The 24,355-nt window shown below is 42.4% G+C and overlaps 1 protein-coding gene across 1 annotated transcript in view; it reads right to left on the minus strand.

Moving 5' to 3' along the window:
• Positions 1–24,355, minus strand: part of MNT (MAX network transcriptional repressor) — a 72,016-nt gene that overhangs the window by 26,059 nt on the left and 21,602 nt on the right. The window contains exons 2-4 of the mRNA XM_026682693.2: positions 18,044–18,620; positions 14,179–14,220; positions 12,323–12,434 (exon numbers count right to left, since the gene is read on the minus strand). Of these exons, the coding sequence (XP_026538478.2) occupies positions 12,323–12,434; positions 14,179–14,220; positions 18,044–18,620 (731 nt within the window). The remainder of the gene's footprint in view (positions 1–12,322; positions 12,435–14,178; positions 14,221–18,043; positions 18,621–24,355) is intronic.

Raw genomic sequence — 24,355 nt, forward strand, 5'->3', positions numbered from 1 at the left:
GAAGCGGGGCGGGGGGGGGGGAGAACGGGATTCGAACAATTGGCAGGGCAAAAGCTTTGAGCCACAGAAGGTACTGCTGGCTGCAAAGCTTTTGCACGTTATCCGCCCATGGAAGGGAGGGGCCCCTTCCCTCCTTCCAGGCCTCCCCAGTTCGTTCCAGCTTGCATTCCTGTCTGGGCAGGCAGCCCTGGTGACGTCAGACGCCCAGAGCCAGCCATGTGCTCTCTTCCCACGTGGTTGTGCTGGCGAGCACAGATGAGCGCGGCAGGACTCCAGGCCGACCTTCGCCCCCCCCAACACCACCACCCCCGCAACAGGGGTGGGAAGCGGGTTCTTGGACGGCGGCCATACTCCTAGCTGTGTAGCTTACTAGTAGGGCCAGGCGCACAACACCCACAAAATACAGATATAGTCCTTGATTTACGACCGTAATTGGGCCCAAAATTTATGTTGCTCGGTCAGAAATGTGTTAAGGGAGCTTTACCTTTCTTGCCACAGTTTCTGAGTGAATCACTGCAGTTGATAAAGTTAGTAACCTGGTTGCTAAGCGAATCAGGCTTCCCCATGGACTTTTACTTTGTCGGAAGGTTGCAAAAGGTGATCCCAGGACACTGCAACGGTCATAAGTATGAACCAGTGGCCAAGCGTTTGAATTTTGATTGCATGACCATGGGGATGCTTGCAAAAAGTCACCCCTGTGGAAAAACGGTTGTGTGTCACTTTTTTCAGTGCTATTGTCACTTTGAACGGCCACTAAATGAACTTAAATCAAGGATTACCTGTATACGTGTGTGGGAATGCTGGCTGGGTTTGCTAGGACGCCCCAATCTTAATTATGAAACAAAGAAGAAAATATTTGGGAGGGGGAGGGGGAAGCACTCGACTCAAGGAAGGGAGTGTCTCCCAACTTTACCTTTTGGAACAAAATTGGGTCTGTTTTTCCTTTTACTTTAGTTTACTTTAGTTTATTGTCATTGCACCCCGTACAACGAAATCAAACACCATCTTCAGTGCACATCATGACCATGACCATGAAAATAAACACAAACACACATCCTTCACCCTCCACATATTGAACCGGAAACACCTGACACTGCACCAATACTGCATTATACAGCAGAATTCAAAAGAGCTACTGCCCTGGGATAGAAGCTGTTTTTCAGCCCGTTTGTCCTTGTTTTTATTATTCTGTATCATCTGCCAGACATAATAGTTCAAAAAAAGGGTTCCCAGGATGAGATGGATCTTTGAGAATATTTTGAACTTTCTTCAGGCAGCGGGAGCTATAAAGCTCTTCCAAAGAAGGGAGAGATCAACCAATGATCTTCTGGGCAATGACTTTAACCCTCTGGAGTGCTTTCCTATCTGCCACTGGCAAACCATACAGAGGTACAGTAAGTTAAAATACTCTCTATGGTGCAGCAGTAGAAGGTCACCAGCAGTTTTTCATTCAGTTGTTTTCTGAGAAGTCTCAGGTAGTATAACCTCTGCTGGGCCCTTTTGACCAGGGCTGCAATGTGAGCAACCCCAGGTCAGGTCCTCTTTTATGGTAACACTTAAAACTGGCCACTTGCTCCACTCGGTCTCCATTGATAAGCAAGGACTGGATGTCTGATCTGTTCCTTCTACAGTCCACTATAAGCTTCTTGGTCTTATTGGTGTTGAGGACCAAGTTATTGTCTCCACACCACAAAAGCAACCAGTCCACCTCATCTCGATAGGCAGACTCATCCCCCCCAGAGATGAGTCCCACCACTGTTGTATCATCTGCAAATTTAGCAATAGTATTACCTTTTTTCCCAAAGAAAAAACTGCTAAAACTGATAAAATAATGTCAGTGCTTTAGATATCCCATTCCAATTTGTTTCACGCTTTAGTTTCCCCAAATTTACATGTTAGTTATATAATTCAACATCTGAATTGGGTGTTGAACCAGCATCTTTCTCCAGGTTTACAGCCATATGTATTTTGAATTCCTCTCTGGAGAATCTGGGTGAAAAAAAACGAACAAACCCACAACGCTTCACACATCCTTCACCCTCCACATATTGAACCGGAAACCCCCGACACCACACCAACCCTGCACTATACAGCAGAATTCAAAAGAGCTACTGCCCTGGGATAGAAGCTGTTTTTCAGCCTATTTGTCCTTGTTTTTATTATCCTGTACCGTCTGCCAGATGGTAATAGTTTAAAAAAAAGGTGTTTTTAAGGATTTTAAAGGTTTGCAGGTTGGAGAAGATGCAGACAATCAATCTTTATTGGTGATGCCGTCAAATGAATGATAGCCAACTTCATCTCAAGAAGATTGGGTCAGGGAAGAAAAACATGCCTTGTGGGACACGCAGGTAGTCCTAGACTTATGACCATTCACTTGAAGATGGCTCAATATTAGGACGGTGCTGAAAAAAGGGACTTAAAACCCATCCTCAAAGTTGTGACCCATTGCACCACCTCTGCAGTCGCGGGGTTGTGATTCAGGCACTTGGCAACCGGCTCGTATTTACGACGGTAGCAGCATCCTGCGGTTGTGTGATCATTATCTGCTACCTTCTCAGCCTGCTTCCGACAAGCAAAATTTGGACCAGACAAATTTTTTTTAAAAAAAATCTGGTCTGCGTTTTCCAATACAGGTAGTCCTTGACTTACAATCATTCATGTAGTGACCATTTAAAGTTACAACAACAATGGAAAAAAGTGACTTATGACCATTTTCACACTTATGACCGTTGCAGCATCCCTATGGTGACATGATCTACATTTGGACGCTTGACAACTGGTTCATATTATGACTGTTGCAGAATCCCGAGATAATGTGGTTTCTTTTTGTTGGACCACACCTTTTGTTACCTTTTAACAAGCAAAGTCAATGGAAAAGCCAGATTCACTTAACAACGGTGTTACTAATTTGACAACTGCAGTGATTCATTTAACAACTGCGGCAAGACAGATCGTAAAATGGGGCAAAACTCACTTAACAACTGTCTTATATAGCAACATAAATTTGAGGCTCAATTGTGGTCGTAATTTGAGTACTACCTGCAGTGGGCAGTCAAATACTTTCAAGTACCTTGCAAGCAGCTTTCTCAATCTTTTCTGCCAGTGTACAAATATGGACACCAGCACAACTTTCAAAGCACTGCTAGGAACAACTCATATATTCACATATTACACAACACTGTTATGTTTTAACCATGCTTTATTGAACAAACCAGTTATAAGCTAGAATCTATGTTGCAGTTAAAAAGTCATCATGGCTTGTTTAGCCAATTCCTGGTTTGCTTCCCCTCTCTCCTTTCTCTTCTACCTTTGCGTTTTGTGGATTAGGAAGAAACCTGGGTAGAAAAATTATTTATTTTTAATTCACATTTTTAAATCTCCCTCAAAAAGGGACTCTAGGTAAACAGGGCACAGTAAAACATCAAAACATAAAACTGTATATAAAAATTAAAAAGTTAAAATTTTAGAATCAAAATAAGGGGGCGAGAATAAACCCTGTTTAAAAAAAATGGTTGACAAAAGCGAAGGGAGGATTCTCGTGGCACCAAGCAACCCCACAACTTTTGGCTCCCCACACAAGGGTGCAGAACCATGTTTGAATCTTTTGAGAAAGAGAGGAGAGTAGGAGGCTACCTCAGTTCTGGAAAGTGAATATTCGATAGAGTGGGGGCAACGGCAGAGAACAGCCTCTTCCTAGACCCTGCCAATAATCCAGGTCAAACCAAACACAAACCAAGTGCAATTCTCCATTTCCAGATGCCACACAAAGCCATAGTTGTCATCAATACAGGGCTTGTTATGGTTTACTGCTGTTAAATAAACCATGGCTTATTTCAATAATGCCATCTGCACAACACAGACAAAACCAAACAGTATTATTTCAACGTTGGCTGAGAGATTTTTGTTCCGCTTTCCCTAGTGCAAGAAGAGGTAACCTGGGGTAAGAAATTGGAACTTGCTCTCAGGTCCATTAAGCTTAAACAGTAAATTTCTGTATTCAATGCCTCTTATTTTTAATGTAATTTAACTGCTAACAAAAAGCATTACAAAAAATATGTTTGAGACTTTGGAAAAAATGCAAAAAAGAGCAACTAAGATGATTAAAAGGCCTGGAGACAAAAACATATGAAAAATGGTTGCAGGAATTGGGTATGGCTGGCCTAGAGAAAAGAAGGACTACAGGTGACGTGATAGCAGTGTCCCAGTATTTCAGGGGCTGCCACAAAGTAGAGGGAGTCAAGCTATTCTCCAAAGCACCAGAAGGCAGGACAAGAAACAATGGGTGGAAACTAATCAAGGAGAGAAGCAAGCTGGGATTAAGGAGAAACTGCCTAACATTGAAATCAATTAACCAGTGGAACAGCTGGCCTCCAGAAGTGGTGGGTGCTTCATCACTGGAAGTTTATAATAAAAAATTGGACATTCACGGTCACTTATCTGAAATGATTATCTATCCTACTTGAGCAGCAAGGTGGATTAGAAGACCTCCAAAGTCCCTTTCCAGCTCTATTCGGATTATAAAGCAATGGGAGACATACAGATGGAGACAGTTAAATCCTTTCTTCTCTCTGCCCCAAATCAGGATATTCATAATATACATATATAAATATACACGTACATACATACATGCATACATACGTACATACATACATACATATTCTTGAGTTTTCGCGGGTATTTATATGTATGGTATTCAACTTCGTTCGGGTATTTTCCCAAGTCATTATAGTTGTGGTTTTAAAGTTGTAGCAAAGTTTCGGCAGAATCTCATCTGCCATCAGACGACACAATACAGAAGTCTGATGATGGCAGATGAGATTCTGCAAACTTGCTACAACTTTAAAACCACAACTATAATGACTTGGGAAAATACCCGAACGAAGTTGATACCTACATATAAATACCCGCAACACTACTAAGAAAACAAACACACACACACACACACACAAATTCCTTTCTTACCCCTTTGGGGGATCTCTGTCTTCCTCAATCTCGGGTCCTTTACCAGAGACCTGAGAATTTAAGGGTTGTGTACAGCAGCGGTCCCCAATTTTTGTGCCATCAGGAACCGGTTTTGTGGAAGACAATTTTTCCACGGATGGGATGGGGGGAGAAAGAGAAGTGTGCAACCTAGATCCCACTCATGTGTAGTTTCACTCACCTGCTCTGCACCTCTAACGGTACAGCCCAGTTTCTAACAGGCCATGGACCAGTACTGTTGTACAGGATCTTAGCTGTTCCTAGCACTGAATCTTCTGTACAGAGAGCACTGATGTCATTCCTGTGATCTATTGGCCTCCCTTTCCCAGCTTAGGAGCCACAATCCTAAGTGTTCCTACCCTTTTTACTTTCTGTATCTCTACTCTAGTCTTCCTCTTCCAGGCCCTGTTATTTCTCCACCTTCTGCTATTTCTTCTTCTAGATGTTGCTGTCTCTTGGCACCACTATCTATCTATCACCACTGCTGTCTTCTCATCCTTGTCTGCTACTACAACATCTGGTTAATTGGTCAATACTTGCCTGGATCAGGAAGTCCCACAGTATCTTAGCGCTCTTATTCACAATATTCTGTGGACTTTCTCATCTGGATTTAGGACGGTCTAATCCAGTGGTGGGATTCAAAAATTTCTACTACCGGTTTTGTGAGCGTGGCTTGGTGGGCATGGCAGGGGAAGGTTACTGCAAAATCCCCATTCCCTCCCCACCCCACTAACCTGCTTTCCAGCTCTGTTCTCCTGTGGAGGGCAACCAAAGAAGACCCAGACGATCAGCTGGGACTCGGGAGGCAGAGAATAGATGGGGGCAGGGCCAGTCAAAGGTGGTATTTGCCAGTTCTCCGAACTACTTAAAATTTCCGCTACCGGTTCTCCAGAACTGGTCAGAACCTGCTGAATACCACCTCTGGTCTAATCCCTACACTGTGCAAATGTTTCTGTACACAATGCCAGCTATACCCGGGACATAAAAGTTATGCCAAGGAACTGTGTTTGCACACCGGGCTTAGCATAAATAGCTGCACTGTAGCTACTGTGTTTGCTCAACATGTTAAATTTGTTGAGTATTATCTCAGTGAGGACCTTTTGTGCACTTGTGGTCCATTAGATTGTGAAAACCCACCAATTTACTTTATGGTTCAACATTTTTTACAAACAGTGAGAATTGGTTGAGTGAAGCACTGCATTAGTTGTATCTTGTGAATACAACCACAGTGCACATCCGGATCCTTGGAATGCCAAATCTTTCCCTTTTATCTTAGAAGTTTTTTTTTTTCTTTTTCTAAGCTCTGATGGGCATTTCATTTCAAATAGGACAAAAGTAACACAGATTCTTAGTTGGGATAAAATAAAATAAAACCCCAACTTCAAATCTAAGAACAGGTCATCCTTGACTTACAACCACAACTGAGCTCAACATTTCTGTTACTAAGCAAGATGTTTGCTAATGGAAAGGTCCGTTTTGTGACCTTTCTTGCCAACGGAATCACTGCAGTTGTTAAGTCAGTCACAGGGTTGTTAAAGCGAATCCGGTTTCCCCATTGACTTTCCTTGTCGGATGGTTGCAGGAAGGGATTACATGACCCTGGGACACTGCAACCGTCATAAATATGAGTCAGTTGCCAAGCGTCTGAATTTTGATCATGTGACCAGGGGATGCTGCAACAGTCATAAGTGTGAAAAATGGTCATGCCACTTTTTTCAGTGCTATTGTAATTTCAAACTGTCATTAAACTGTTGTAAGTCAAGGATTACCTGTATTTCTATAATAAGGAGCACTCAAAATGGCACAAAAAGGGTTTCCAGTGTTTTTCTCCAAAGCTGTTGGTCAACTAAGGTGTCACTACTATCATCACCGCCCTAAAAATATTTTAAAAAAACAGGGAACACTAAAAAAAAAACACACCAACATCTACCTCATTTTTAAACTCTGTCTCTCCTGTCCCAGTTTTCAGCTGGCATTGCTTGGTTTGTGATTTTTAGTTGGTATTGTTTATTTTGTGTAGGCCTTTTTGTTCTTGGGTGTGTTGTACAACACCCAGAGCTGCATTGTTTGAGCTAGGAAGGCATCTAACCCTATTAAATAAATTATTAATAAGAAATAATAATAAGTAACAACTTGCCTCATGTAGAACGCTAGAGAGCATTTGGCAAATTGCTCATTCTTTTGCAATCCTTTGGGATTACAGTTTGAGGTTTTTACTTTTGGCCGCTGTCCCTTTGGATTATATTGTGTTTTTGATTTAGATCAATGTTTCTCAACCTAGGCAATTTTAAGATGGGTGGACTTCAACTCCCAGAACTCCCCAGCCATCATGAGTTGAAGTCCATCTATCTTAAAATTGCCTCAGCTGAAAAAAAATCCAATTTAGATTGTTGTCCATCCCTGTTCACCTCCTAAAGTTGTTTTGGTAAAAAGAGGCAGCTATATAAATCAAAATAAATCGTAAACATTTGAACCAGTCCTAATAAAGGCATTGCTCAGATAGGAGCTGGATTAAGCTTACTTGTTAGCTGAGCTCAATAAGCTGTGTCAGAATTGGTTAATACCGTACATACTTACATATAAGCTCATATACAGATAAGCCGACTCTTGAATGTTTCACCAAAATAGTATGAAAAATGTGCCACCCACGGATAAGCCAACCAGCATTTTTCATGGTATTTTGGTTAAACATTCAAGGGGTCAGCTCTTCTTTGGATTTATTCCCTGAATAAATATGTACAGGATTTTTTTTTCTTCCTTTAAATCATGTCTGATTTTCAGAGACCGCAGTTTTTTGGGCAAGATTTTTCACAAGTGGTTTGAGAGAAAGTGACTGGCCCTAGGTCATCCAGCTGGCATTGTGATAAGACAGGATTAGAACTCATGGTCCCTCAGTTTCTAGCTGGATGCCTTAACCACTAGAGCAAACCGGCTGTCAATACAGGATACAAGGGGGAATACTTTTAAAAACCCATCCATGTTGTATAACCCAATAGATAAACCCATCCATGCTATAGATTTGGGATTTTTTTCTCCCATGGACCAATCCAGCTGTTTGCTGCTTTTTGTTTTTGTTTTTTAGTTAGCTGGAAAAATTTCATCACCTTCTACAATGGGATGGGCATTACATTCCAAAGGTGTTAGAAAAAAGAGATGGACAGTCTTTGACTTATGACCAGTATCATGATCAGAACTTTTGTCATAAGTCGAAATGGACCTGATATAATAACAATTTTTATGGAGGTCATTAAGCAAATCCAGCTTCCCAATAGGTGTTTTTTGCTGGAAATTGGCAAAATTCCCTCCCCTCTCTTCCCGGTCCAAAATGCAAAGGGCCAGAGTGACATCTCCCTGTTATCAATTTTCTTTTTAAAAAATACACATATGGACTCTTGCTTAGTTCTTTGAAGATGCCAAAAAAGCCAACAGAGTTCTAGGCTGCATTATCAGAGGGATAGAATTAAGATCACATGAAGTGTTAATACCACTTTATAATGCCTTGGTAAGGCCATACTTGGAATTCTGCATCCAGTTTTGGTCGCCACGATGTAAAAAAGATGTTGAGACTTTAGGAAGAATGCAGAGAAGAGCAACAGAGATGATTAGGGGACTGGAGGCTAAACATACAAAGAACGGTTGCAGGAACTGAGTATATCTAGTTTGATGAAAAGAAGGATTAAGGGTGACATGATAGAAGTCTTCCAATATCTCAGGGGCTGCCACAAATAAGAAAGAGTCAAGCTATTCTCCAAAGCACCAGAATGCAAGATAAGAAATAATGGGTGGAAACTAATCAAGGAGAGGAGCAACCTAGAACTAAGGAGGAATTTCCTGACAGACAGAACAATTAACCAATAGAACAATTTGCCTCCAGAAGTTATGGCACTCCAACACTGGACGTTTTTAAGAAGAGACTGGACAACCCTTTGTCTGAAATGATATAAGGCTTCCTGCCTGAGCATGGGGGCTTGGACTAGAAGAACTCCAAGGTCCCTTCCAACTCTGTTATTCTATATGAGATTAAAGAATTTCCCATATACCAAACGAAAAGCAAGAAGGTCTCTGAGCATCGATGTAAACACTCATGTGTGCAAAAAGGCCAGGGTTGCCATCTTGACTTTTTTGACCACTTTTTTAACCTTGCTTCCCTTTCAGATGCTGGCATAGTGAAGAATGCCAAGAGTGGGTGATAAAAGCAGGGTTTGTCCAGCAACTGCCTGTTTTTAAAAATATCCCTGTCTGATTCCCAAACTTTGGTAAAAAGGCACAGAAAAGGGGGCCAGATCTCATTTAACTGCCTTTGCAGCCTCTCTCATCCAGACTAAGCTATAGGACCGTGATGGCAAACCTACGGCATGCATGTTGGAAGTGGCATGCAGAACCATTACTGCCAGCACGCGAGCCCTTGCCCAGAGCAGGTCTACTGCATATGCGCCTGCGTCCACGCTCAACAGCTGATTGTCAGGTATTTGGCCCACTGAACAAATGTCTCACTTAGCAAGAGAAATGTTGGGCTCAATTGTGGCGGAGTTGAATACCGCCAGTATTCATTTAGGATTTTGATTTTGATTGACTGATAAACGTGAGTTACATCTGCTGGACATTTGAGGATACAGTACACAGTGGGATAAAAGTCAAACACATTACTTAACACACAAACAGGTTTTACAACAGTTAAGCTTCCTGCTTAACTGCCAGCTGACAGAGGTGAGGGCTTAACTTAACCTGGAACAACAGCATCCTGAGTCAGTTACATTATGCAAACGACAACCATCTTGTGGCAGAGAGTTCCACAGGTTAGCTGAGATTGCAGGAAAGCCGCCTTGCCCTATTCATTTGCTAGTAGACTCTTGTCTCTTATATTCCCATCCTTTTTTGCAGACATCAACACGAAGTAGAGAAGTTTTCGATTTTCTCTTCAGTGAAAATCATACTTTCAATAACCAACATGAGTAAAACTTTGGCCGCTGCCACTATGAGAAAAATATTTGCATGCTTTTCCAAGGAATAGCTTCACGCCAGCTTCTGGCATATGTAAGCCATGAGAATCATATGCAAGCTGTCAGCAAATCAATACATAAGGTCATTTGGCACAAGCTGGGTTTTCTACTGAAAATATATATATACCAATAATATTTTTCCCCTCCTTCCACCACAAATGCCACGTTTGCTTTCTAAATTCTCTTCCCCTGCACACCACTGAGACCAGAGGAAGGATCCCTTCAGCTACCACAAGCTGTTAAAAAAAACACACAAGTTTAAAAACTTTGTCATCTGTTTTCAAACAAAGGCTGTTCCTCTAATGGGATGGTACATCAACACATCCAATTACGCAAGGGTTGTTCAGTTCAGCCAACTAATGTCAACACATAGAAGAGGGCTATGACCTGTTGGCATGAAATAGAACACAGCTGCACTAGATTCACCACAGCCTTCAGACACCACATCAGATTCCAGCTCAAGAAATTTAACCATTTATCTGAATGGGACAAACCACAGCTCCCTATCATCATGATCTTCTTTTAACGATTCCATAATCCCTTGCGGGGTGGACTGGGCAACTGAATGGAGCTAGCAGAGTGCTTTTTAATGGCCGGATGTCCTTCCTGTCACCAATGCAGTTTCATTCGCCAGATATATTCTCAGTGTGCCGAGAGAGAGAAATATCTGCCGCTACTTGGGATCAAATTCACTGCCTCCTGATTGTGAGGCGAGAACTCCACTTCTAGGCCACCGCACCCATTCCTGATCCACTGTCAAAAACCACAGCTGCCAGTCTGTCCCCCTTGATTTAATCCACACACAGGCCACTGTTCTAGACCAACACCCTGCCTAAGGCAGGAATCCTTGAACCATCTCAGTCAAAAGGTTGTCCAATCTTTTCTTGAAAACCTCTAGTAATGGAGCACCCATGACTTCCAGAGGCAGGCTCTTCTGTTGCTTAACACAGGTAGTCCTCAACTTACAACCACAATCGGGACCAGAAAATTCATTGTTAAGCAGTACAGTTGTTAAGTTAGGTGTCACACGACTGCCCCTGATTTTGCAACTTTTTTTTTTTTTTGGTCACCACACAATCACCATTTGTGATGCCAGCTTCCCCTGCTTGTTGGAAGCTGGCTGGGAACTTCACAAACAGCCATGATGCAGCCACAGGATGCCGCAACCATCAAAAATACATATGGTTGTCACACACCTGAATTGCATTTACATGACTGTGGGAACACTGCAATGATTTTAAGGGCAAAAAACCTGTTTGTAAGTCACTTTTCCAGCACTGTAGTAACTTTGGTCACTAAACAAACGGTCATAAGATGAGGACTATCTGTAGCAATCATAACCAGGAAGTTCCTCCTTCTTTTCAGTTTGGATCTTCCTCTTTTAAGCTTCCACCCACTGATTCTTTTCCACTTGTCTTTTCTGAATCAGAAAAATGAACCCACGTGCTCTATGACATCTCTTCATGTAGTAGAAGATTACTATTATTACAGGCAGTCCTCAACTTACAACCATTCGTTTAGTGACCACTCGAAGTTACAGTGGCACTGAAACAAACTGACTTATGGCCATTTTTCATACTTATGACCGTTGTAGCATTGCCATGGTCATGGGATCAAACTTTGGATGCTTGGCAACTGGCATGTATTTATGACGGTTGCAGTATCCCGGGGTCATGTTTTTTACAACCTTCTGACAAGCAAAATTAATAGGAAAGCCAGATTCACTTAACAATGCCACTAATTTAACAACCACAGTGATTCACTTAACAACAGTGGCAAGAAAGGTCATAAAATGGGGCAAAACTCCATTAACAACTTCCTTGCTTAGCAACGGAAATTTTGGGCTCGATTGTGGTCATAAGTCAAGGACTACCTGTACCTAATTTCAGAGAACATCCCTTATCACATTCTTCTTCCCATATACATTAACCTATTATACATAGGACATTTTTTACAGCACCAGTCAACACACTGATTTAATTAAATATATATTACACAACCAGAAATCTTTGTCTGCTTGTCCTGAAGTTTCCACCTATCAGGAAATAGAAAGACAGTGGGAAAATCCCTCCTAGCAGATGACATAATGTTAATTTCAATTATCCTTTGCTACACAAGCCATTTCGACTTTTCAAAAAGGAAGAAGGTTCAATATTTAGCTGGGTTTCCCCAATCCATGCAACTTCAGCTTCTATCATTCTAGGTCAAGGGGATTCTGGGAACAGAAGTCCCAACATATCAGTTTGGACGAGATTGACACCTGATACTCCCAATGGTGTTCTTCACATCTCAGAAAAGAGTCAAACCCCGCCCTCCCAAACAATCCATGTTGTAGGCCCTACCTGGATATATCTCAAGGCACTCCTTAGGACGCTGAGGTTTGAGGTTTTCTTGTCGTCGACATTGGGGATGTTTCTCTTGAGGGTCTCAAAACATTCTTTCAAGTGGGCACGTCTATAGAAACAAAACCCCAAATTTAGTCAGCCTGCAGAATGAACTTGATCTTGACATTGATCAAGATGACGTGCCGATTGGCACAAAATGAGGAAACCATTGGGCATGAGGTTTAAAGTAGGACAACAACACAGCCCCTCAGTGCCGTTAATTCAGTGTTTGTTTCTCAACCTTGGCCACGTGAACCTTGGCTACCTGAAGATGGATGTGGACTTCAACTCCCAGAATTCCCAAGCTGGGAATTCTTGCTGTCTAGGGAATTCTGGGAGTTGAAGTCCACACATCTTCAAGTGGCCAAGGCTGAGAAACATCGGTGATCTCAGTGAACGTCTCAAATTAATTTTAAAAAGTATTTTTAAATTGCTTCAAATTTTACAATATTCTGGGTGAATATAGTTAATGCATGAAATTATTGTGCAAAACTGAGTAGGCTCGATTATTTTGTGATTTTTTAAAAAAATGTTATTTATAGGAGGCACCAGATGCTTCTTAAGGTGACTAAATCCAAACCTAATGATTTAGGTTGTTGCAATGCTTAGGACTGTTGAAGCTAACTTGCACAACTGCTTCATTCAGAGGCATCTGCTGAATGAAGCCAGTGGAGGTGTGGTAGCAGAACAAATAAAAGTCCCCACACCCAAAGACATAAACACACCTGTAAATTTGACTTTTTGCACCGCCTTACAGGAGTACAAAGTCAACAGAAGCTCCAGATAACTCACATCTTCTCCATTGCCTAACATAAAAAGGCTTTATTTATTAAATTTATTTGCCACCCATCTCGTTTCGAAGCTATTCTGGGCGGATGCAAAATATTTTGCGGCCTACCCAACCTGCTCAGGTCAGCTGACCTCATCTAAGAAATTACTCAGTTGAGATTCTTAAAATGTCAGCAGATGTTTTGGACATCCAGGGATGATCTTTGAAAGAGACAAATCAGAGCAAGAAAAAAAAATCTGGCCATGACAGGCAGGGGATAAAATGTAGGTTTGGGGGAATACATGTTGAGGTAAAGCATTTGAACTGATCCACTCAACAAATCAAAGTAAGACATGGAATGAGAAGTTATTAAAATGAAAAAGGGCAAAACACACAGAAGAAAAAACTGGTCAGCATTGCTGTGGCCCAAAACAGGAATTCTCATAGAATATATTCACTATGGGTTAAATTGTCAGATTCTCTTTCTCTGAATTTGGCTGTTTTTCTGGAGATATTTTCATTACCAGGCTATGTAAACACTTATTGGTGCAACCATCAGCTCGGAAACTGGAAATCATGCTTGGAAGTGGTTTTGCACGTCAGTTTGGCCTAAAACCCGCTTGATGGACAGATCAAGCCAAACCAAAATGAAAAAAAAAAAAGGTCAAAAATTGTTTGAAGAGGGCATCTAACATAGTTTACACATAGCACATTGATACAGCATCCAAGTAGGCAAAACCACCTATAGCTACTGTTTTGCACAAATTTGGAGAGATGTGAGGTAAAAAAGCAGACAAGCAGCTTCACACTTGGTTTGTATACTGACTTCGAGAAATGCAAACCATGATTAGTGCAAATCATGGTTTGGCATGGTGCTTTAACCGAACAGTTTCTTTTTTGGCACATTCACAAAGCACAACCGATATTCTCAGGAATCTTTGTATGTTCAGAAGAACAACTGGAAAACATCCTTTTTGGAAAACTCAAAACTTTCTCTACTGTATGTGAAAAGATGATTGTTTTGGAATTGAAAAAAGGTACATACCTGTTCTTCTCCAATTTATTATGGACTTCTCGGGTGCCAACTCTAAAATACAAAATATCAGAAAAAGCAAAGTCATTGCCAAGCAGCCAAGTTGTAAAATTAGAAATATTTCTGGAAGAGAAAGCATCTTAATTTTTACACTCTGCAAAGTGTTGTTAAAAGCAGTAGAAAGGAAGTATTTTATTTCGTAAGGAGGGTGTGCCTGCACATGTACAGGTTAGATATCCTCGACTTATGACCATAATTGAGCTCAAAATTTCCATTGCTAAGCAAAGCGGTTGTTAAGTGAGTTTTGACCCTTTCACCATAGTAGTTGTGAAGTCCTCTATTTACAACAGTTCATTTAGTGACCGAAGTTACAATAGCACTGAAAAAAATGACTTTAAACTGCTTTTCACACTTATGGCCATGGCAACATCCCCATGGTAACAGGATCAAAATCCACCTGCTTGGCAAACTGACTCATATTTATGATCACTGTGCGGTGAAGTGATCTCCTTTTGTAACCTTCTGATAGGCAAAGTCAATGGGGAAGTTAGGTTCCCTTAACAACAGTGTGACTAACTTAACTGCAGCAATTCAATCAACAACTGTGGCAAGAAAGATCATAAAATGAAGCAAAACTCACTTAACAAACGTCTCACTTAGCAACAGAAATTTTAGGCTCAATTGTGGTCGAGGACTACCTGTAATGTGATGGTTAAGCAAATCTGGATTCCCTCATTGCTTTAGCTTGTCAAAAGCTGGTTGGGTAGATTATAAAAGGTGATCACATGACCAGGGGTGAATGCTGCAACAGTCGTAAGTGTGAAAAATGATTATAAGTCACATTTTTTGGTGCCGCTATAACTTCAAGTGGTCACTAAACAAATGGTTTCCAGTCGAGGGCAACCTGTATCTTCTCCCTTCATTTTTCTTGAAGCAATTCAGAAGGACTGCAGCCTCTTGCAGCCTCATTGAGCCAAACACACCCAGTCCCACATCACAGACACGCAAGATGTGCATGGCGCTCTGATTGCCACATCCTTGTTGCCCTGGTAACAAATGCATCTGTTGTTTGCAGGCAACCTGCTGAGGGAAACGCGCGGCTCTTGCACCCTGTTTCTGACAAGGAAAATCCAGGACATTAGAAATGTGTCATCACGATCAGACAAGGCGAGATTATTTTAGGAACCACAAGGGGAAAAAACATCAGGCAAAAATGGAACTTCTCAGGAATTCTGAAGGGAATCCGACGTACATATTAGATTTGGCATCGTTTACTTTAGCTTGCGGGCTGCGGCCTGTTCAAAACCAGGCTGCAAAAGCCGCGGATGAGGGCGCATGCGTGCAGCTCCACTAGTGCAAGCGGCAAGCATGTGTGTGCACACACAGCTCCATTTGCACGAGTGGTGGGCCCGCCGCTCACATAAATGAAACCATGTGTGCTAACTAACCTGCTGCTCAGGCAGAACCACCCCCTGTCCCTTCACCACCACCATATCTGCCCGTTTGCAAAGCGGGAGGTGTTGGGGCCCACTACCTTAGCTTATTTCCTGGCATCTCTGCAGGTATTCCACATGCTTGGTCACGTGTGCATTACTGGATCTTCCCCCCCCCAGTTGGTGTCTTTCACACAGGCTGGGACTTCAGATCCCAGAATCCCCTTGCCAATTGAGACAAAAGACAGGGTGGGATTCTGGGAAGTCCAGCCTCAGCCTATTTCGAGAGCACCAGGCTGGAGAAGGCTGGTTGTTCTAGTTCAGGCATCTGCTTCCCACAATGGCCAGTTTAAAAAAACTGCAGAAAACCACCAAACCCAAATGGTATACAATTTCAGCCGCTAGCATTAGTACGTGTGTGATAGCTCTGAACACTGAAAATTGAGACCAATTCTCTACAAAGGAGTGTTTTGTTCCATGGCTCTCGCGATGTCAAAGACCGGACAGCCATTTGGTTAGAATGGAAGGAGGGTTTTTGCACTGGGCAGGGGGTTGAACTAGAACCGTGATGGCGAACCTATGGCACGCGTGCCAGAGGTGGCAAGCAGAGCCTTCTCTGTGGGCATGCAAGCCGTCGCCCCACCTCAGCTCTGCCGCACGTGTGCATGCGCCTCCCGCTGGCCAGCTGGTTTTCAGATCTCTGCCGCACATGCTGGGGGGCGGGGCGCATGCAGGGGCGGGGCGCATGCATGTGGGGTGGCTTCCAAGAGGCTGTTTCGTGAGGATGGCTGGTGTGATCGTTAGGTAAGGGCGTGTGGGGCAAGTTCCCCCCTCTCCCCGCCTTGTCTCCTCACCTCATGCTCTCGCCACTGCAAGCAACCAGAGGAAATGGCAGGCAACTGGCTGCGCAGGCACTTAAGTAGGGCTAATTTTGGGGGTAGGGCTTAATTTTAAGCACATGCGTTTAAAAACAGGATAACTCTTCTTTTCGGAGTAGGTCTTCTTTTCAAGGGAAACACGGTAGTTAAGGGGTCTTCATTTTCAACAGCCCCCCCCCCCCCCCAAAAAAAGAAACCCCGAAATTTAGCTTTAGGATTGAACGTTAAATGGTAGGAGAAATTTTCATCTAGATGTGCTCACTAAACAAACAACCTCTGAAACCTTCCCTGCTGGCTTCCCTATTGATTTTCCTTGTTGGAAGTTGGCTGGGATGGTTGCGAATGGTGATCATGTGACCCCGGGACAGTACAACTGTCACAAATACATGCCAATAGCTGAAAACCCAATCATGATCACATGACCATGGGAAGGTTACAAGGACCAATTGTGAGTCACTTTGTTTAGTGCCGCTATGTCTTAGGTACCTAAATGAAGACGACCTATAGCTCGTTCTATCTCCCAAATCTTTCTACTGTCAATGCACACAACAACCTCCTTAACCAAGTCAGTTCAAAACACAGAAGGGGATCTTAGGACATGTGTGAATACCGCCCACTGAACTACTTGGTTGTGCAAGCTCAGGAGATGGATTAACTCCATAAGGGTAAGGATGCTGGGTGAATGCAGCCCCCAGGTCTGCTGCAGCCGGGCAAACCACTCAGGAGTGATATTAATCATGAAGATGGCAGTGAGGATTATGATAATAATAATAATTCTTTTTTCTCCTTTATTCTCATCCTTCCTTCCCTTAACGGAAGAGAAGGCCATTTTATCAGGAAGAGACCAGACCCTTTTCTGTATTACGGGACTGAATCGACCACCATTGAGACGGGAATTTCTGTAAATAAATCATTGCTGTTGTAAGTGAAATCGGGCTGAATTTTTACAAGGATTTTTACAGTGGTCATTAAGTGAATCATCACAGTCACTAAGCAAATCACACTATCATAAATCAAATCCAGCTTCTTCATTACAATGCTTCTTCAGGCATTTTTTTTTGCCTGAAATTAGCAAAAAAGGACATACCGTATTTTTTGGACTATGAGAAGCACTTTTTTCCTTCCGAAAAGTGGGTGGAAATGTCTGGGCATCTTATAAAGCAAATACAGGCCCGTTTTTGGTCTGCAGAGTCCTTCTGGACAATGGGGAGAGCAAAAACAGGATGCGCGGAAGCCAAAAACTATTTTTTCTTGTTTTCTTCCTGCAAACCAAGGTGCGTCTTATAGTCCGGTGCGTCTTAATAGTCCAAAAAATACAGTACATTTAGATCATGGGATTGCAGGATATTGTAATTGGTAATAAATCCAGGGTGGGCTTGATTGCAAATTGCCCTCGTGTAACCACGAGGGTGGTACAGCTGTCATAATGCAAATGCAGGTCATAAATCACCTTTTTTCCGAGGCTGTGGTAACTTGGAACATTCATTCAGCGAACGGCTGTAAGTCGAGGACCACATGTCCTGAAACACACGCGGCCCAGAGCTGCACACAGGCCCTTCTACTCACCCGCCAGGTCTCTTCTTTTGTTCGCTGGGCTTGGCCTCTTCTAACGGGTTCACCTTGATGTTGAGTGGTGGAGGCACGTGATGCGGGAGGAGTGGCTGGTGGGTAGGGGGCTGGGGCTTGATTGGCGGCTGGGCCATATGATGTGGAGAAATAGCCAAGACGGAAGTGGCATAGTGGGGCAGCTGGCTGGGGCTGGCCGAAGGGGGTGTGGGGACCTTGATGTCCGGAAGAAGGGACCCCGAAGTCTTCTGGATCACGGGGGCCATCAGCGGGGGCTCCTTACTGAGACCCATGTTTAACATGGGTGAGTGCCGCTGGATAAGTGGGGGGGACAAGGTACTCTGGGGGGCTGGCTGAGGGGGGCTGGTGACGACCGGGATGGGGATGACGGAAATGGGAGCTGCCAGGGAGGGGGGAAGAGGAGGGGGAGGAGCTGGAGTGGGCGGAGACAAAGGGAGAGCCTGGAGGTCTTTGTGGGATTCTTCCGGCTGGGCGACATGGTTAACCCTTTGCACGCTGGCCTTCTTCTGTTCCTGTTCACGCTCCTGGCAGAGTTTTTCATGTTTTTCATTTTCTTCTGAAAGAGGGAGAAAGAAAGAAAAAAAAATATCTTTAATAAGCAATGTGCACAGCTCCATCCATTGTGAAATCACCACAAGAGAATTTTCAAGAATCCACAATTTGTGGCTTGTTCCTGAGATACGCTGGACTTTTTTGCGAGCTGATGCAAACAGGAATGAGAAAGGGGTCAATGGAAGACCACCAACCTCTGGCCCAAAGGAAGATCCCATCTCAACTGCGAAATAATTGTGTAACAGCAATTCAAGATAAGTAAAAGGATGGATCTGATCCCCCCCCCCAAAAAAAAACCTAAAAAAAATGTTTACCTCTCAAAGGGAAACTTCTCACTTATCAGCATTATCTTGTTAACCCCATCCTTTCAGCCACATGTAAAAAGCTGCTAGTCCACAGGATTAAAGTTTGTTTTATTCTCCCTAATGGCTTTTCTGATGCCACCCTTTCTGATCAACACCAATTTGTGCTATCAGCCCTTCTGTCACTTTTAATTAGTAACTAACCTTTTAAGGTATTTTGAAATATTACTTCAAGAACCATTCCAATAAGCTCTTAGTTGTCATTGGTATACAGAATTTATTAAACAATAACCTGGTGCTTTCTGAGCTTGGCTGCCTATCTTGCACGTGTCTCATGACCCAATTAGGAAACACTACAAGTAGTCCTCGACTTACGACCACAACGGAGCCCAAAATTTGTGTTAAGTGAGACGTTTGTTCAGTGACTTTTGCCCCATTTTACGGTCTTTCTTGCTGCAATTGTTAAATGAATCAGTGTGGTTAATAAGTTAGTAACCTAGTTGTTAAGTGAATCTGACTTCCCCGTTGATTTTGCTTCGTCAGAAGGTCGCAAAAGGGGATCACATGACCTTGGGACACAGCAAGCGGACATAAATATGAAACAGTTACTAAGCATCTGAATTTTGATCACAGGTGATCATGGGGATGCTGCAAAGGTTGTAACTGTGAAGAACAGTCATGTCAGTGCCACTGTATCTTTGAGCTTTCACTAAATGAACTGTTGTAAATCGAGAACTCCCTTTATTGACATGCTCTCTGTCATCATCATCATCATCCCATCCACTGTTGATGTTACAGAGTTGAGTCAGGAAACAACCCAACACAGAGAGCACCAAGGATTTCACAATTCAACCACAGCCTACAAATATTCTCTTCGGTTGGAATCTATCTATATACTACTAAAAACTCTTCTATCTATATATTACTAAAACGCTCTGGTCTATTTGTAACAACCAACTGGGTGAAATTGGAGGTGTATGTCAGAGTGTTTGCAGCGTGACCACAATTGTGAGACAACCCAGGAACAAAACACAGCACAGAGGCTTTGTCTTTTAACAGTGGTTTATATACAAGACAGCTATATACGTGGTAGGCAAATACCTGACAATCAATCAATCGTCTTTACTCTGCACAGAGAACCACAATGGAGACAGAACACACGGAGAAAGAAGTAGGCCCTCTCATGGCCTCATATAGACAGCTTCTTAAAGTGGTAGAACCCTGTAGACCCATCCTCAGTCTTAAAGTGGCAATAACCATGCTGATTCATCCTCATTGCATCAGCCTTACAACAACTGGTCAGCTATTAAATCTCAATACTTTAACAATATAGAGCAACAATGATTGAACCAAGGCAATTCAAATGGACTAACTTACATAATGCCAGAACCCATGACTCCTGTGGGAGTGAAATTTGGAGAAACTGTGACCACATTAACATCACCACTCCTTCCAATGACGCTTCCCAGAAACCTGTAGGTTGTGTGGCACAAGAGAAGACAGGAAGGCTATATCCACTGCTCTTGTTCTAACCTCCGACTCCTCCATCAATTGGCTGGTGCAAGATTTGACAGACCACTAACATTTAATAACTTGCCTAATAAATATTGATCAAATATGAATTTGTCCTTTACTCAAAAGTTTTTTTTTCTTTTCAAAATTCTGTTACTGGGTTAATTTTGGGCAAGATAATTTCTCAGATTTTTAAATATCACTGGGCCAACAAAATATAATTTAGTTTACCACAGTGAACAATAAAACTTAAAACTGATTTCTTGTGTTGGGTCAATTCACAGGCATTAGGAAACAGAGTCAGCACATTAATCTCAGAATTCAATGAGTGGTTTTCCTCACCTCACAGAAACTTCTGGACCAAATTCATGTCGGGGGGTTTCACCAGTGATCATAAGCAGCCGTCCATTTTCTGATTGATCTCAAAAAAGAATCTGAACATCTAACATCAAATATCTATGCAGTCGTTTGATAAACCAGATTTAACAGGAAGTTGAAGCCAAAAAATAAAATAAAATCCCAACGAGATTCATTTAAGCCTAAAGACTTTCAAGAAAATCTGACCTGCTTAACTACAAAAACTTAATTACGCTGATGGAAGAGAAAACCATGTTCTTTACTTACAACGGCAGAAGAAAATTCATCTCGCACATTAAATTTTGTTCACAGAGATTGCAATCCTCAAATTTCGAACAGAACCACAACAGAATTACTAGAGAACAAAAAAGTCAAAAAAAAAAAGATGATGACCATGATAGTTTGACCAAGGCCCTGCCCTTTATACATGGGGCATGGCTTAAACCAGGGGTCTTCAACCTTGGTAACTTTAAGATTTGTGGACTTCAACTCCCAGAATTCCTCAGCCAGCAAAGCTCCTAAGGTTGGAGACCCCTGGCTTAAACCACACCATTGCCACCACCATCTTGAATTTTCTGACCCACTCTAAGGAAACTCAAGTACAGATCTGAACAAAAGTCATCCTGACATGCTAGTAGACTTCTAGTGTACCCCAACACTTTTAAGATGCGTGGACTTCAACTCCCAGAATTCCCCAGCCACCATGGCTAGCTAGGGAATTCTTGAAGTTGAAGTCCACCCATCTTCATCTGCCAAGGTTGGAAAACACTGCTCTAGAAATTCTCTGAATTTCCAGAAAAAAATTGCAGACTACAGGAACCAGTAGCACTACTCAGGTGACCCTGAGGACACAGATAAACCTCCAAGTGTTTCAATGACCCTCTAAAAGGATGCAAATGACCAGCTGTCTGCAAGGAATATAAATCCTTCCATTCCCCACTATCCTGTCAACTGAAGAAGCATCTTGTATGAGAAGTGAAATATCTTCAAAGAAAAAAGTCCAGTTGCCTTCTGAAAAAGCACCTTTGGGACAACCATGATCTGGATCAGCAGTCGCCAACCAGTGGGCTGCGGCCCACTGGTGGGCCGTGAGAAAATTTTGGTGGGCCACAGAGAAACCTCACCCCAAGAGCAACCCCCCAAAGCAATTAATCCAGGCTGTGCAGAAACACAACTGCTGCGCCGCCCACATGGCCCGTGGGAACCCTCCCCACCCACTCACTCCTTACCCGGTAAACTTGCCTGCTAAATTTTTATTTTTCCTTTTTCTGACCATCATCTGTTGTCTGTGCCGGGAGATTTAGATTAGCTAGAAAGCAGGAAATGGTTGGATTTCTTGCTTTCTAGCTAGTCTTTAGATCTTCAGCTCAGCACAGCCGAACCTCCTTTAGGACTGAAGGTTTGCTTGCAAGCAAATTCAGTGCAGACTCATGGCAAGTAAATTTGAGAGACTGAGCTAGCTGATGGCAGATAGATAGATGGATCATTGAATGATTCTGTGAGCAACTCAATCTGCCTGCTTTGCCTGATTTTGGGTAAAAGTTGCTCTTTTTAAAAAATAAAAAGTTCAATATTTACATGCATGGTGTGTTGTGAGTTAATTTTATGAGTTTGCTTGCGAGCAAATTTTATGACTGACTGAGCTAGCCGATGGCAGATAGATAGATCTCTGAATGAATCTGCGATTCTGTGAGCAACTCAATCTGCCTCCCAGCTTTGCCTGATTTTGGGTAAAAATTGCTCTTTTCAATATTTATATAAATATTTATACTTACATACAAGCCATGCCCAGCCAGTCACATGACCACCAAGCCACACCCACAAATTAGGCCACACCCACAGAACCAGTTAGTGGTCCCTGTGATCTAAAATTATGAGTTTGGTGGTCCCTGAGGTCCAAAAGGTTGGTGACCCCGATCTGGATGACTGAGAATCTCTCCAGACTTTTTGCTCTAGAAAAGCTACAATGATTCAATGTTCTCCCTCCCATCTAAAAAATAAAAAAAATGATTTTTCCTCCATGTTTGCAAGTTATGAGTATGACTTGCACATTTTAAGATTTTTCCAGATTCATGAACTGCTACATTCAGGATATGCCAACTGCAGGGATGGGCAGTGAAGGTCAAAATTAGGTGAAGCTGCTTCCTCCAAGGTCAGATACTTCATCTCCAAGCTTGAAGGCAGAAATGTGAGAAAGCCAAGCAATGCTGTTTCAGTGACCTTTGTACCTGGGGATACAGAGAGCAACCACAGAACTGGATGAAAGGATGTAGCTGGTTTAAAGAGTTGCACAGATGTGCTACAATCCTGTCCTTAAATAATTCAGAGCAGCTTTTGGGAATCAAAATCTGTAGACTGCCTGATCCTATGTGAACCCCACCCTGCTCGGTAAACACATATTTATACTTTCAAAATAATCATACTCAAATTTCTTCAGAAGGAAAAGGATGTCAGAGCGTTTGGCAGCGTGACTACCTTTATGAGACAACCCAGGAGTAACACACAGAACACAGAGACATTAACAGTGATTTAATATACAACAGGTATATACAGATAATATACACGTGGTAGCAAAATACCTTCACAAGCAAGCTTTTCTACTTCCTAACACAAGGAAAACTTCTGCACTGAATACTGGCCACAAGGAAAGAGAACTACGCCCTCTAATAGCTGCCTTTTATACACACACCTCTTAAGGAAACTTTACCCTCCAGCCTTAAAGGGAAATACCCATACTCTGCTGAATCACTCGTTACATCAGTCAGATTTACATCAGATTCACAGCATCGTGCAGCTACTCACTGCTGGTCAGTTTCTAAATCTAAGGAACTTACCTTAACAAAGGATTTGTAGTACAAGGTTCTGTTTTGGCTTTCGAGTTATTCTATGTGTTCATAAACGATTTGAATGAAAAGTTAGAGCAATGTTTCTCAACATTGGCCACTATTAAATTGCCTGGACTTCAACTCCAAGAATTCCCCAGACAGCATACTGAAGTTGAAGTCCTGACATCTTAAAATGGCAGAAGTTGAGAAACGCTATACGATAATCATGTTTGTAGATGAGTCAAAGACAGGAGGAGTAGCAAACACCTTAGATAAGAGTATAATCATTTCGGAGTATCTTGACAAGCTGGAACAACAGGCAGGAACCAGGAGATGGATTTTAACAAGGCAAATCCTACCTACACACTTGGATAGGAAAATAATAATAATCAAAACTAAGAATATAGCATGGCGGATAGGCAGCAGCACACACAAAATGGATCTTCGTGAATCACCAGTTGAATAGGAGACCACAGTGTGATGCAGTTACAGAACAAGCCAACACAGTCCCAGATTGTATCAACAGAAGGTCAAAGTCAAGATTGAGAGAAGACATTGTTCCCGTCTATCTGATTTGATGACATCACAGCTAGAACTACAAGTTTGGTTCTAGGCATAGCATTTAGGGTGTACCCATTCAGATCAGAGTAGCTGAGACAAGCAGTTTAGTTACAGTTGTTGAGTGAATCACTGCAGTTGTTAAATTAGTAACACGGTCGTTAAGTGAATCTGGCTTCCCCATT

This window comes from Notechis scutatus, chromosome 1, assembly GCF_049901735.1.
Source record: "Notechis scutatus isolate UNSWTSFEM ecotype Mainland chromosome 1, rNotScu1.2, whole genome shotgun sequence".
Taxonomy (NCBI): Eukaryota; Metazoa; Chordata; class Lepidosauria; order Squamata; family Elapidae; genus Notechis; species Notechis scutatus.